Below are 14,692 nucleotides of genomic sequence, written 5' to 3'. Positions count from 1 at the left end.
GAATTGTTGCTGTTTCAGGAACAGAAACATTTATAATATATTTAAGAAAAGTTTAATCTAAATAGCACAGTGTTGTGTGTTTCTCATTTTTAAAGTTTTGAAAAAGAACTAGAAATGGAGATTTTGTTTTCTAATCAGAGATCTTCTCAAAGAAAATTCAACACAAAAACCCTCACAAGTTTTAATTCTAGTGCAGGGGTCGGCAACGTTTGGCACGCGGCTCGCCAGGGTAAGCACCCTAGTGGGCCGGGCTAGTTTATTTACCTGCTGACGCGACAGGTTCGGCCGATCACGGCCCCCACTGGCCGCGATTCGCCGTGCCGGGCCAATGGGGGCAGCGGGAAGCTGTTGCCAGCACATCCCTCATCCGCGCCGCTTCTCACTGCCCCCATTGGCCTGGGACGGCAAACCGCGGCGAGTGGGGGGCCGCGATCAGCCGAACCTGCCGCGTCAGCAGGTAAATAAACTGGCCCGGCCCGCTAGGGTGCTTGCCCTGGCGAGATGTATGCCAAACGTTGCCGACCCCTGTTGTAGTGTATGGTTTTCTGAAAGACCCACCACACGGTATGCTGCATCTACCTATATATCTCTTTGCCTGATACTTAATGGTATGCTCCTACTGGGAAGTCATTTTCAGCCTGCAGGGACAAAAACCTAAGAAAATATCATCCAAATGGCTACAGTACATTTGAAATATATTTAAATTTGCTGTTTAATAATGAATTTATTCAGAAACTCTGTATAAAGGTCTTAAATGTATAAAATATTTATGAATAATGAGACATCTCCAACATGTTATCTGCAGTTTACTTTTCTGTAAAACTGGTATTTTCAGTGTTCAAGAGAGTAACTGTATTTCCCAAACAAAGCATATATACTTTTACATAAAAGAGTTAGATACCAATATAAACATTAGAAATTGTTAAAGGGGGCATGGGGAGAAGAGGGCATTCAATAAAACTACGACTACATACCTTCCCTTGGTTATATGACACTTACACAGCAATTGTGGGACATCATATAGATCCTACTAAATTCACTTACTGCATCCTCAATCCTGTACCCATTGAAGTAAATGGCTAGTTCAGTTAAATAATACAGGATCAGGCATTTAGATCAGTTACTCTATCACAGGGGTCGGCAACATTCGGCACGTGACTCGCTAGGGTAAGCACCCTGGGGGGCCGGGCCAGTTTTATTTACCTGCTGACGTGACAGGTTCGGCCGATCGCAGCGACCACTGGCCGCGGTTCACCGTCCTGGGCCAATGGGGGCGGCGAGAAGCAGCGCGGGCGAGCGATGTGCTGGCTGCAGCTTCCTGCCGCCTCCATTGGCCCAGGACGGCAAACCGCGGCCAGTGGGGGCTGCGATCAGCCGAATCTGCCGCATCAGCAGGTAAATAAAACTGGCCCGGACCGCCATGGTGCTTACCCTGGCGAGCCGCGTGCCGAACGTTGCCGACCCCTGGTCTACCATATCTATGGGGCTAGATCTTCAGCTGGTATAAATTGGTGTAGTGCTAATGACTTCCAGTGAGGTTATGCAGATTGACACCAGCTGAGGATCTGCATATCTATAGTGCTGCCCATAACAATTTTCCTTTTCCTTATTGCTCTCAGATCTCATTAGGGAACTACGCTTGCATTCCTTGCACATCTGAAAGTCCCATACTGAAATCAAAGGAGTACTGGGTGAGTGAAGACTGCAGAATCAGACCTTTTAGCATCAAGTATCTCATAATTAAGGTCTATAGCAATATTCATGGATAAATCACATCAACCATTTCCTTTCATGCACTGCTCTGCAAGTATCCAGTGTTACGTGGCATGTATATAACACTGCAAACATGAATATAACGTCATTTAGAGTGAAGGACCTTACAGCAGGCAATAATCATTCAACAATTAAAGCAAATCTATGTTCCAAATGTGGATATAGTGTCACATGGATATAATGCCACTTTTAATGAAACCTGCTAAATGACATTATAAAAAGGTTTTATAGATTGGGTTGAATGTTTCAAATACATTGAATGCAGGAAAAAAGAGAGATAACAATACAATGATCACAGCAACACTTACTCACTGGATTGAAGAAATTTAATAGAGCTTCCGATATATCTTCTAGCTTCGTTTTAGGTTTGTTGGGTGACACTTCACTTCTTTTTACAACATGCTGAAGTAGTGAAGCAAAACCTGAAAGCTCATAACGATTAGCTCATTACTATCAATATATGCATAATTAATTACATGCAATGACATTTTCATACTGATTATCTTTTATTACAAAGGCATTTATAGTCATTATGAATTGTGCCTACTGATAGCTAGCAGGGTTAAGTATAAATGTCTTTTTTGGCCGTATTCAATTATATTATTTCAATTTGCTTCATGAACCAGGATGAACAAGAACTATAGCTGTGAAATTTAAATTATACTAAAGAATCCTTTCAACCAGAAATTGTCAAGATCTAAAGCATTACTGTTCATATACAAGCTGTAGATTACTTAAAACCTGCACCATATAACAATAGATGTATTTCCTTTTCATTATTTATCTAACAGCAGCCCGTTAAGGCCTCACCTGAGATCAGAATCTCTTTGTGCACTGGACCAACACACCATAAGAACCAGTCTCTGCCCCACAGAGGTCACACTTTTAACAGCCATGTCTATACTTACAGCTAGATTGGCATTGCTGCAATCGATGTCGATTTAGTGGGTCTGGTAAAGACCTGCTAAGCCGATGGCAGAGCACTCTCCCGTTGACTTCTGTACTCCAGCTCCCCGAGAAGCATAAGGTAAGTTGGCAGCAAAGCATCTCCCGGTGACACAGTGCAGTGTAGTCACCGCTGTAAGTCTACCTAACTTATGTCGACTTCAGTTATGTAACTTAAGTAACTGAAGTAACGTAACTAAGGTCGACTTATAACTGTAGTGTAGACCAGTCCAAAAGGAAGTATCATCACTATCCACATTTGACAAGCAGTGAAATGAAGCACAGAGAGATTGCCAAGGCCACACAGGAAAGGCAGTGGTTGAATTCAGACTCCCTATGTCTCAGGCCAGGTTCTTAACCACACGACAATCCTCTTTCTTGGTACAACAAATAATTGAAAATGAAGAAATTCATTACACTATACCGCTAAGGCAATATCAACAACAGATGGATTAAAAGGAGAAGTGATGAAACCTGAGAAACAAAATGTAATGAATCACCAGGACTCATGAGTCAACACAAGGTTGAGTTCCAGCATTTCATAGCTGAGATATTAGTGGCAGATACTGCGGAAATGTTGGTTGGCTAGCAGTCATCTTACTTTTCAATAAAATTATTGGCCATATCTTGGAAAAACTGTGAAGTTACACGTTCCCCTCCAAAGGCTGGGCCACATAAGAGGATAAGATCCTACTATTACTAGCAGCTTATGGAGTTACTCCTTTAATCAAGTGGCAGGGGCAACTGCTTATACTGCTGATGGTCCTGGTCAAGCCCAGGTTTCCCCTTCTTCTGGAGAACTATCCAATCCTATTAAAGGAACATGCATGTGGCTCCATACTAAGAACAGAGAGCTGCGAAGCTGGAACTGCCCTGCACACAAATAGATCCCTGCACGGATACAAAATTTGGATTTGCATCCACCCGCAATCCACAAAAATGGTCTGTGAATATCTGCATTCGCATCCATAGCTGTAGATATAAAGCAGGTATCTGCAGTTTGGCAGGGCTCTACGCACAAACATAGCGGGTCCTATGGAAATTCTGAATGTGTGTATACATGGCTGGATGTAAACTCTCCATAGACTATTAGTTGAAGGTGATTAAAAAGTAATTTCCCCTCATGTTAGAGCAACGGGCTCTTCCAGATGTGTCTGAACCCTTTCAATATCACTCCTGAAAAGTACTCACAGCAGAGCAACCAGTGGCTCTTCATCTCCCCGCAGGCAAAGCGTGCTGCATTTGTGGTGTGGCATCTCAAGGAGCAAAGGGTGAAATGTGAGCGTGGATCCCTCATGTGTGCGTTGTTCTGTTACGCATGTTTGACGTTACAGGGTTTGCTTCTATTCATACCACACATTGCCTGACAACTTGGCTTGCCAAAAGTCCCCTTAACCCTTCTGTGCTACTCGCTGTGCAGGTCCCAAATACGTCACTTCTTAACAGGCTTTCTGGCTCTCCTGATTTCACCCTTTGACAGGCTGAGTCAGATTGTAAAATGGGAACACTATAAATTATTTCTTTAGGGTGGAAAAAAGAACTTATAAAAAAGGTAAAAAAAAGAATAAAATTCAGTACGAGGTATAAGACAACAGACAACTATTTCCCATCTAATGCCAGGACAGATAGGCAAAAGAGATGGGCTACAATTTGGGGGAGAGAAATACTTAATTTTTTAAAGTTTAACATAAATCAATTTGTAGCTTCCTGTGCAATTTGAAACACTGGAATTTCAATAGCACTTGGTGTATTGCAGCCAAAAATAACGTCGATGAGCCGATATTTTCTTTCCCAATAGTAAAATTACTTGCTATTTCTATTAAAATACTTTTCTCTTTGCAATACTCACTTGGACAGATGCTAGGAGACATCACCAAAATCACATAGTTCCCCCAAAACTGACTGCCAGTCGCCATTTGCATCATTACTGCAATAAATCAGAGTTATACGTTCATTTAAGTCAGCATACCTCAAAAGCCTTTCTGGAGTTTTCCTTTTTGCAGGTTTGTAAAAATCCAGCATAGGAAGTTGGACAGAGAGCTGCAGTAGAAGGAACCGTATCTTCCTCCATTAAAGAAACAGAAACAAACAAAGCATCTCCAAAACCTGATGGTCAGGGGTTTTGAAAAGTGACTAGAGATTTTGGGTGTCTGAAATGTTGGATGCTTAATGTGAGACATCTTAAAAGGGGACTGATTTTCAGAGGGAGGGCAGGGCACTCAGCACTTTTGGAAAACAGACTCTCTTTGAGGGAATCTCAGGGTGACTGTCTAAAACCGAGATAAACCCAATCTCTAGTCATTTTTAAAAATCGTGGCTTGGAGTTTTAGTCCAGGCTAAGAGGCCAAGATTGAAAAAGCAAAACCTTTGGGTCTTAAGATTCTAGTCAGAGCTCAGACGGTTAAAGCTTTTCATCCTTCCAAGCTTGGTCAACGAAGATCCAGTCAGAGTATGAGGTGCTTTCGGATGAAGGCATAAAAACTGAGGCCTTGTCCATCCTGCCTATTCATGAAAGATCTCATGGAACTTTAACAGTTGGTTTGGCCTGGTATCTTTAGACAACATTTTTCCTCCCCACTGCTCCATAGGTTGCTGTGCAACAGTTGGTCTGTCTGTTACCTATTTTCTCCCCTGCTGATGGCTCTCTCTTCAATTAATGCCATACAGATTAAGATTTTAAAGCATGCTGGGATCCTGAGGATGAAAGGCACATCATGATTATTATTTGTACTGTGGTAAAACCTAGGAGCTCCAGTCAAGGAGATCAGGACCCCATTGTGTTAGGTGCTGGAGAAACTGATATAAAAGTAAGATGGCATTTTATTCAGAGAGTCCCCCTTAAAATGGTTTTCTTTTCATTGATCAAGGAAACCCAGTGAGAAGCTGCTAAAGGAGAAGAAAAACACTTGTGCAGTGGGATGGATTAGTACTGTAGAATACTACAGAAATACATAAAAAATACATAGGTGGCCATTTTCTGGAAGCTCAGTAAAAAGTTCCACCAAGATTTGTGTGTGAATTCCTTACTTAGGGACAGATCAGGAAAGGCCTCAAAGGTGAATTGAGTGTTGTAACAAATTCATGAAAATACAATGGAAATTGCAGGACAGAGGGGAAAGAAAGAAAAGCATTCCCTGGGATTGGTGTCAGAACAGAAACGAAAGAGCCAGATTTCCCTGCTATAGACACATCTCTGCTCCCTATGTACCTTCTCCGCAGTCATTATAGCAGAAACAGGCAGATGTGTGAGGTTATGTCTCAGCCAAGAAGTCCTTGTGCAGGTATAATCACTGCAAAGCTGTCCAGGCCAGGTGAGGAAGGATAGTAAGGCAGCAATGTCCATGACAATAGGAACCTCTGTTACCAATGGGATAGGTCACAATAGAGACTACACTGGCAATTGCTGTGCCCCAGAGTGTTTTGTCAGAGATCTGGGGGAAGGGAGAAGTCAAGTCAGATGTGGGATAGGGAATTTTATTCCCCCAAGAAGCCAGTACCAACAGGAACAGAGTAAGTTATGGCCTTCTAATAACTTAAGACTGCTCCTGTCCTTGTGCTAGACTTAGAGGCACAGACCTTACCCTCACCCACCCCCGCAGCACCAACATTGGAAACAGCAGAACATAATCTGATAGTTTCAACTTCATTGTAAAAAGACTATATCTGAGCACTCCCAAACTCATGTATCAGTGGAGACCTGAGAGAGGACTTAACAGATATGAGTGAATTGAACTAAAACACAAATCCTTCTTTATTTTCTGAAGCCGTCTGACTAAAAGTGCCTTTCTGGAGCCTTTAAGATTGTAGGAGTTTCACCGTGGGCTGTAGGATTAGGGACATCTGCGTTTACCTGAAAACTTCCTTTCTTTGTGTAATAAGGTCCACAGACCATTTACAATAGGTACTGCAGCTTGCTTGCAGCTTGGAGGCAGCCGGACCTGTCAGTCCCTGAGACCAGTGAAATGCCCGAGCTCCTGAAGTTCCCTTCAGTTGAGAAAACTTCCATGGTCAGGCTAATTCAAATCTACTTTCCTACATTACAGATTGGTCACCAGCCCACCAAACTGATTTACAGTGAGTGATCTATTTCTGGGTGTTGGGGCCATTCTGCTAAACTGACTTCTGCCAGGCAAATCTTGGGTGATCATCTCCACTTGAGTGCGCTGTGCGCAGAGACATAGGACACTTTGCTCCATCCCTCAGGACAGGAGAATCATTGTGTTCCAACTGGTGAACACGGTGCTCTCTTTCTGGCACCCATTCCCATATCACCGTGTTTGACCGTTAGCTCTCTGTACAATACCCTAATCAAAACATTTATCCTGGAAGAGAGAAATGAATTCCCTTCTTCCCTAACAGCCAATATTATTGCTATCGTGATCCTGTACAGATGTCCTAGGGGCACGTGCAAGATCAAAAAAGTAATGATCAAAGTTGGGAAAATTAAAAAGGCTGCCATCCCATCCAGCTGCAAAGCATGGAAGGTCTGAGGCTGGTAAACTGGGAATGCTTTGAAGACAAGCCTCCTTTAGGAACTTTAGATGTTTCTGCTAGTCTCATTCTCTGAGGCTAGAAATAAGATTAGGAGCAGATTAAAATGCTCTGAAGTAGATGATGGATGATTTCATTCATGTTGTGACCTTTCCATGGGTTAAGAGGGGAATGGGACAAAGCTGTTCCTGAAATTCTTGCACAGCTGCACAGGGTACTCTCTGGATTATACCCAGGGACCTCATTTGATCAAAGCTATAGGTAGCCCTTTTGTTGCCCGACAGCCTGGCACTGACCATGGTTCTAACTCCAGCTCTGGGGTAAGAGTGCAGTTACTGATCCCACATTTGCCTTAGTGCCACATGTATAGTAGTATTTTCTATTGTTGTTCTTCACACACTGCTTCAAACTTGTCCAATCCCCTCTAATCCTTTTTATAAAGTCTGGCAAGGGTCAGGACTATAAGTTGACTTCTCTGATGACTGAATAGCCTCAGCTTTCCATAAAGCTTCCCACAGTATCACAAAGCTAGCTGGGAACTGATATCCTAGAACACCAGATCCCAAGGATCAAAGCCTCGTATACATGCATGAATCTGAATTGAATCCCATTATTCCTCCCCTCCCCCGTCTCTTTAGACCACGTGATTTTTAAGATTGAGACAGACCATACCTTGCAATGCCATCCACTCAAGTTAGCATTGCTTCTGAAAGGATCCCTGGGGCACTTGGGATATCAGCTGACTGTTCATATTTTTGTTGTTGTTCCCACTTCAGAGCTTTCATGGCCAAAAGAAGCATCTGAGATGACACCTTCCAGGCTGTAGCTACCGGGCAGAAGGGGCTCTGAATAGCAACTCTTTCAGTTAAAGTTCTCCCCTGCATAGTCCCTGGCCACCAGAGAAGATGGCCACATTTATCTTCAGTTGTGATACCACATTAAATTTTGACTCCTGCACAGTGAGGAACATCTTGGCCTTATAAAATGGAGACTGGCACAGAAATAAATAAATGGTATGCCAAAAGGACCCTTACTGCTTGCCTCTTCCACATCTGGGCTGCTGTCCCTCTCATGACTCCAGAGTCATCTGCTGGGGGGTGGAGGTGGTTGTCAGACATGGTAACCTGCAACAGAAACTGGGAACAATATGCTGTACATTGGGGCATGGTGACCCACAACATCTAGGGATGACAGCCTGATACTTCTCCAATCTTAAGTGTGGCAGGAAATCAGTCTCACACCTTCCCAGGCTGCATAAGGAGGAATATGTAACTATAGCTAGTCCAGGACAGCTGCAGACCTAATACTATATTGAGTACTCTCTTACCTGACAGTCTATCCTCTGGTGGTTTATATTTAAATATATTTTACTATTGGTTTCTCTAAATCTGATTTGGACTGCTGGCCTTCCTCTCCTGAGTAGAGAATTCCCTTTGTGTGGGTGTGTCGGTGCAAGCCCTGAGTACTCAGCATATCCCTAGTGCCTGGCAGTGATTCATCTGCCAGGTTGCACCCCGTGAGGGTAAACGGGGGAACGGAAAACTAAGGATTATACCCCAAGATGCACTCCGTGAAGGTGAGCAGGAGAACAGTGTTAGTTTTATTAGTCATTTGTTTTCCCTTTGGGGAATTTCCCCCGTCAATCTGCTAAGGGGGTGGTGGTGGTAAATCCTGTTTTACTAGGTTGAGTATGAGCAATAAATAGAACATCTATTCTCCTTGATAAGGCCACACACTAACTTTCATAATTTTTTAATCTCCCTCCCAATAAAAAACAGCTGGGGAGCGAAGAAAGGAAAAGTGATTTTCTCCTTATTTTTGAAGATACATTTGTTATTTTAGAGGGTTTGTGTTTAATCCTATTGAGCTTAAATCTTTGGCATCATTCACAAATACCTTTCACTGTTTAAAAAAAACTTTATTTTTTTAAAATAATTTTAATTCATTAGACCATACTTTATAAGTTACCAGTAGGACCTGAACCCAAGCATCAGACATGTTGCACTTTCAAGCTTTGTAACAATGCATGATTTTTCAAAATAAAATTTACATTTAGATTTACAATTTATGTTTCTGAAATTTACTAACACTTAAAAACATTGAAATTTGAAGGGAAAGGGATACATGTTTAACTTTAGCACACAGAAATACTGTAAAATATGCCATTACCCCAAAATGCATTTGAAAATGGAATGTGATTAGCCCATCAAATTGAAGTTTTAGTAATTAGTAATTCGCATATAACCTAGTTAGCACCTTATTGAACTCAGCCTTTGAGTGTAAAAAAATCTAGTGCATATTATAATAGCTCAACATGTATTGTACCATTTCACCAAAGAGGTTCTGTTTTTTAGCATTATCTGCCAATTTTTGAAAACTGGTAACGTTTCAGAAGCTTTCTACAACATATGGAACAATGGCTACAGTTAAACTTTAACAGAGAAATATAGGCTCTCTCTACTTGTTATAAGTTGACTGTTTTTAAAAGCAATCATTTATAAGGATTGCATCAACATCAGTTAGCAGAGGAAGATCAAACTTTATTGAAACTGCTTGCATACAAAATATATTGCACTATAACCAAACAAATGTCAACATAAAATCCAATCTGTTGTAGCTAATATGTACAGAGAATATTGCCCAAGAGCAGTTACATTACAAGGTCAGTCTACCTTGGTTAATTATCTACAGTATTTTAAACCAAACAGTTTACAGATGATGTGTGCAAGGTACCAATTTCTGTTTTCAAATACTATACATTCCCAAAATAAATAACTAGAAATCAACATTAATGTTTGGCAATACTTTTTAAGACATTTTTATATGTGTTAAATCATGTGCAGTTTGTTGCCATTTTTATATGCGTACTTGTATGCAAGGAAAAACAGTGGAATGAAAAAAGCAAAGAAACAAAACTCACAAAATACATCAGAGGCAAGATCATGTTTGTACAGTTCTGTACATAATCAGTGGCACTCCTACTGGAGTAATTTTAATAAAAATAGAATAGATTAAAATGAAAGTCCTCACACAGTTTTACCCAGTAAATTTAATTCATGATCAGAAATAAAAGAAAAAAGTACGTTTAATTCCCCCTTTATGTACTTTGCATCAAGTTCCCTAACTCCTTCCAAACCTGCTTGTGAATCAGACCTTGTACCTGAAAAAATTATGAATCTGTCCTGCCTCCAATGTTAGTTAGTTAAACTACTCCCTGCACTTAACAGGTTATCACATGTGGGAATGTTGTTCTTATCTCTCTTGAGATAAGCTCCAAATTAAAATTTTAAACCATTTCAAAAAACTTTTGGGAGGATGAAAAAAGGTTATTTTTAATTGGTCATCTGGCCAAAAAGCAGGCACACATTTCTAGCTTGTGAACAAGTTACATTTGTTCCCTCAGTAACGATGAATTTTAAGTTTCCCAGAAATGGAAAGATTTTTTTTTTAAACTTCTTGTACTGTCTACAAAAAAATTACACCCCCGTCTCAATAACACTATTTGCCAAATCTTCAGTGCAAAAGAAATTTCCTATTCTTATAACTGCCTAACCTGATGCTTATGTAAGGAAAAAATTATGGAAAGCATGCATTCTTCTATAAAGTACTAATGTCTGACAAGGTTTGCTACATATATTTTACATTTAGTGTTTCCAACTCATCTTCCCTGATTTCTGCATTCAAATATAATATTCCTACCTGCCAAGATATAAAAAAGGCACAGATCATACAACTTTTTTTGCTAATGAAAATGACAATTGTTACATCACACATATTTCAGAGTCCACTAAAATACTGAAAAAGTGGACCAAAACGTGAACTGACACAGGACATAAAACGACATAGCATTTCATGAAGAACTTGTAAGTTAGATTGAAAACAGAAGCCCAATTTATTACTGCAAACACTATTTATTCTGAAAATTGAAATTGAGCAGTGATTTTTGACCCAATGCGTTAAAATGGTACAACTGAACAAAAAGTATACCAATGCACAGCTCAGTATTTTTAAAACAAACAAAAAGAATCTTTCATTGTTTGAAGTGCAAGATGTACTTGAAAGCATTTTTCAGAAGTTCAGATATTTTTATGTAAATATTTGTATAACTTCTTATTCTGAAAACAACTGCATACTGCTGATGTTAAAAAAGGCTAACAGAACGTTTATGTTCATTTCATGCCCTGCGCCATTTTGCCTACTATTTGTCTTTGGCCTAACAAGTTTCTCTAACGTGGAATAAGAATCACTGAAACAGTATAGGAAATATGACTTTAGAATTATGCAGTTTAGGGTACTCCATTCACCAATGGTTGCTGACCATCCACACTGTCTGATTTCTCTTTCTTCTGATTACGATCTTTACCCGTGCGCAGTCGACTACCTTCATTGGAGGTATTCTGTAATGTTTTAGCGTGGACGCTCCTTTCATTATTGCAGTCAATTCTGATCTGAAACAAGTTACAGTTATATAAAGCATACCCTTTAAATATTCCTGAAGTTAACTGTTAAAATGGGGCGGTGTCAAATAATTTAGGTGCCATCTTTAAGATTTTATTTAAAAAGGAAGCTAGCTTTACAGAAGTAGGAAACAAAATGCCTTTATGATTTTAAAAAAAATATTTAAATGAACACCTGCTACTTTTAAAAACATATACATTTAATTAAGTGTTGGAAAGTCGATCATAATGCACCATATTAGTATAGGAGAACCAGAAAGTAAAATTGATCAGTCTACTATAAATTTGTTGTTCATGCAGAATTGAAAATATATATACATATATTGAAAGGTTTTAAACTTGTTTCAGTTTTAATAAATCAAGATATTCCTAGTCATACAGTTAAAGAAGCATTTTTGAAAATCAACATTGCAAAACTGTGATGCACCTATACTACTACTAATAAAATCCACTCTGCCACCCTTTGTCAAGATTGAATTTAATTAATCAAAAAGAGTTGTGGCTTTTGAAGTGGGCAAGAAGAATGTTACGTTTTAAATGCAAGATTTTTAGCTTGATAATAGCACACCTTTAAATCCATTTTTGGCATACTGTTTATTTGAAACTTTACACATTATTTACCTCCTGATTAGCCAGTAATTATCGAGGATTCATCAACATTCTGAAGCACTTATTTTATTTAAGAGTATCATCTCATACAGCTCTCAGAAGAGTAAGAATTCCTGATATGTTGATAAAATGGAGGCTACCTACCTGTAACTGGAGGTTCTTCAAGATGTGTGGTCCCTATTTGTATTTGACACGTGGGTCCGCATTTGCACAGTATGCCTGAATCTTGAGATATCTAGCAAGTAGTGTCTCTTGGTCCACACATGTGCACTTGTTCTCCTTGTGCTCCGGACTGAGGGTATAAAAGGCAGTGTGGACTGGTGTCTTTAGTTTCTCTTCTTACTGCAAATCCAGTCATGATCGGCAGCAGAGGGGATGGAGGGAGGGTAGTGGAATTAACTTATATTTCTTCTCTGAGTGCTAGTCCCTATATGTATTCTATATGTAGGAGATTGTTAAGCAGTAGTCAAACAGGAAGGAGTGCAAGGATACAATTGGTACAGAGATCTGCAGTACTGGCAGCAATATCAGCAGCAGCCTCTGCAACCTAAAGAGATGTTTTTGCTATTAGTTAGTTTTCCCTGATCAATAAGGGCTTAACATTGAGACTGTCCTCCTAGAGGAGTTTGTCCTTGAAGTCTTAACATTTGGCATAGTTGATTAAATCATATTTTGCTAACAGGGCCAGGCAGTTATCAATTCTAAATTGAAGACCTGTTGAAGAAAAAATGCGTCTCCCCAAGAAATCAAGGAGTTTGGTGCCCTTGTCTGAATGTGTTGCCTTGGGATGTAGCAGCCTAGATCTCTCAGTGGTTGCTTGTCAAGTGCTGGCTGAGAAAACAGGAACTTCTCTTCTTTGGCTGGAACAAACTAATGGCTCTCAGCCCTGAAGGTTGCAAAATGTCCAGCAGTTTATGCGGATGAGACCGCGCTTGGGACTGTCGGATCTGTCTCAGCTTTCTTCCTCATACTCAAACGGAGTTAGTAGGTGTTGGCTAGGAGAGGGTAAAGTTCATGCACGGATCCTACGGGCACCAATAATGCTAGTATGCCGGACTGATCCATTGGGGAGGACCCCGGGGCATGGGAAACCACTGGTTCGCTAGGAAGTTATATCTAGGTGGACGATGGAACCCAGATCTTCTAGAGCTCCTATCCAAACTAGTCTCCCTATGTGGGGATGATGGTTCACAGAATCACAGGACCGGAAGGGACCTTGAGAGGTCATCTAGTCCAGTCCCCTGCACTCATGGCAGGACTAAGTAGTATCTAGGCCATCCTGACAGGTGTTTGTGTTCATCTGGAACCTTCGAGAAGTCCAATGAGAAGGCAGGTTCCTGTTCAATTGATGGAGCTACCGGTCAAATGCTCTGGCTCATGGAGGGAACAGGGTGGTGACCCAGGGTTCTTGAATAATCTGCTTCAGGAACATTGACACACCAAAGGAACAAAGTCAGACCAGAGAGGAGAGGAGACTGAGAATAGAATGAAGGTCTCTGGGTACTGGTGAATGAGACTGTTGGATCTGACACTTCCCTGGTTATAGTGGACACTGGGTCCTTTTGGGAACATGCCTATACTGGCACAGAGTCTACTCTGGATCTCGTAGACTGTGCCCAGTGGGAGCCTATCCTCAGGTTTATGTGACTGAACTGAGACTGGTTACAATGGATCCTTACTTCTTCATGTTACACTCACATAAAGGAGGTTTAAGCGGGCCTAGGTCCTTAGGATCCACATACAAGGACTCACCGGACTTGGATGGAGTCACGGAAGGATCTTTACTTCTGGGAGAAGATTTTGAAGATCTGTCCTTGCCTGAGTGCCCCTTACTCTCATGAGACACCCCTGAGAGGGATTCTTAAGGTTTAGAACTTGTAGCCTTAGCTCCTGAACTCATACTTGCCTATCAACTGAGCTCGGTGTACAGGGGGGTCTCCCCACCCCAGATCCGACTGGGGTCACATGGTCTTTACCATGGGATGTTTACTCAGCTGGAGCTCTTGAACCTCACACGTTTGGGAAGGGAAGGAGTGGCAGATGCTGCACTTAGCGGAGATATGAGCCTTGCCAAGGCAATAAAGGCAACACTGATGTTTGTTGCCTACTGAAAAGAACTGTGTGGGGGGTGGGGCAGGATATGCAGTGTTTAAACCCCAAGACTCTCGGGTCCTCTCCACAGGGAAAAGCTTTCCAAGGTGGGGAAAAGCTAGCTAAGCTATACTAACTATGCTAAATAGAGTAATAAGGAACTGAAAAGACGATGGTCCACAGTGCCCCTTATAACCTTGGTTTGGAGCAAGAGGAGAACAGCTGTGCATGTGTATTCTAACAGAGGCTACTTGCTAGAAATCTCTGGACTTGGACCATGGTGCATATGCATACCAAAGTGTTGAATATCCAGAGGGACCAGCACT

At 41.1% G+C, this 14,692-nt stretch overlaps 1 protein-coding gene across 3 annotated transcripts in view; it reads right to left on the bottom strand.

The window, feature by feature from the left end:
- Positions 1-9,106: 9,106 nt before the first annotated feature.
- FMR1 (FMRP translational regulator 1) overlaps positions 9,107-14,692 on the bottom strand; it is a 48,547-nt gene continuing 42,961 nt past the window's right edge. For 2 of the 3 annotated variants that reach the window (XM_034781011.1, XM_034781012.1), the window contains one exon: positions 9,107-11,657. In XM_034781011.1, the coding sequence (XP_034636902.1) occupies positions 11,496-11,657 (162 nt within the window). In that variant the 3' untranslated portion in view covers positions 9,107-11,495. The remainder of the gene's footprint in view (positions 11,658-14,692) is intronic. The other variant, XM_034781013.1, reaches the window with a different exon arrangement.

This window comes from Trachemys scripta, chromosome 9 (assembly GCF_013100865.1).
Source record: "Trachemys scripta elegans isolate TJP31775 chromosome 9, CAS_Tse_1.0, whole genome shotgun sequence".
Lineage (NCBI taxonomy): Eukaryota > Metazoa > Chordata > Testudines > Emydidae > Trachemys > Trachemys scripta.
Note: the sequence above shows the minus strand (reverse complement) of the source record. Positions and strands in the feature narration are given on the sequence as shown.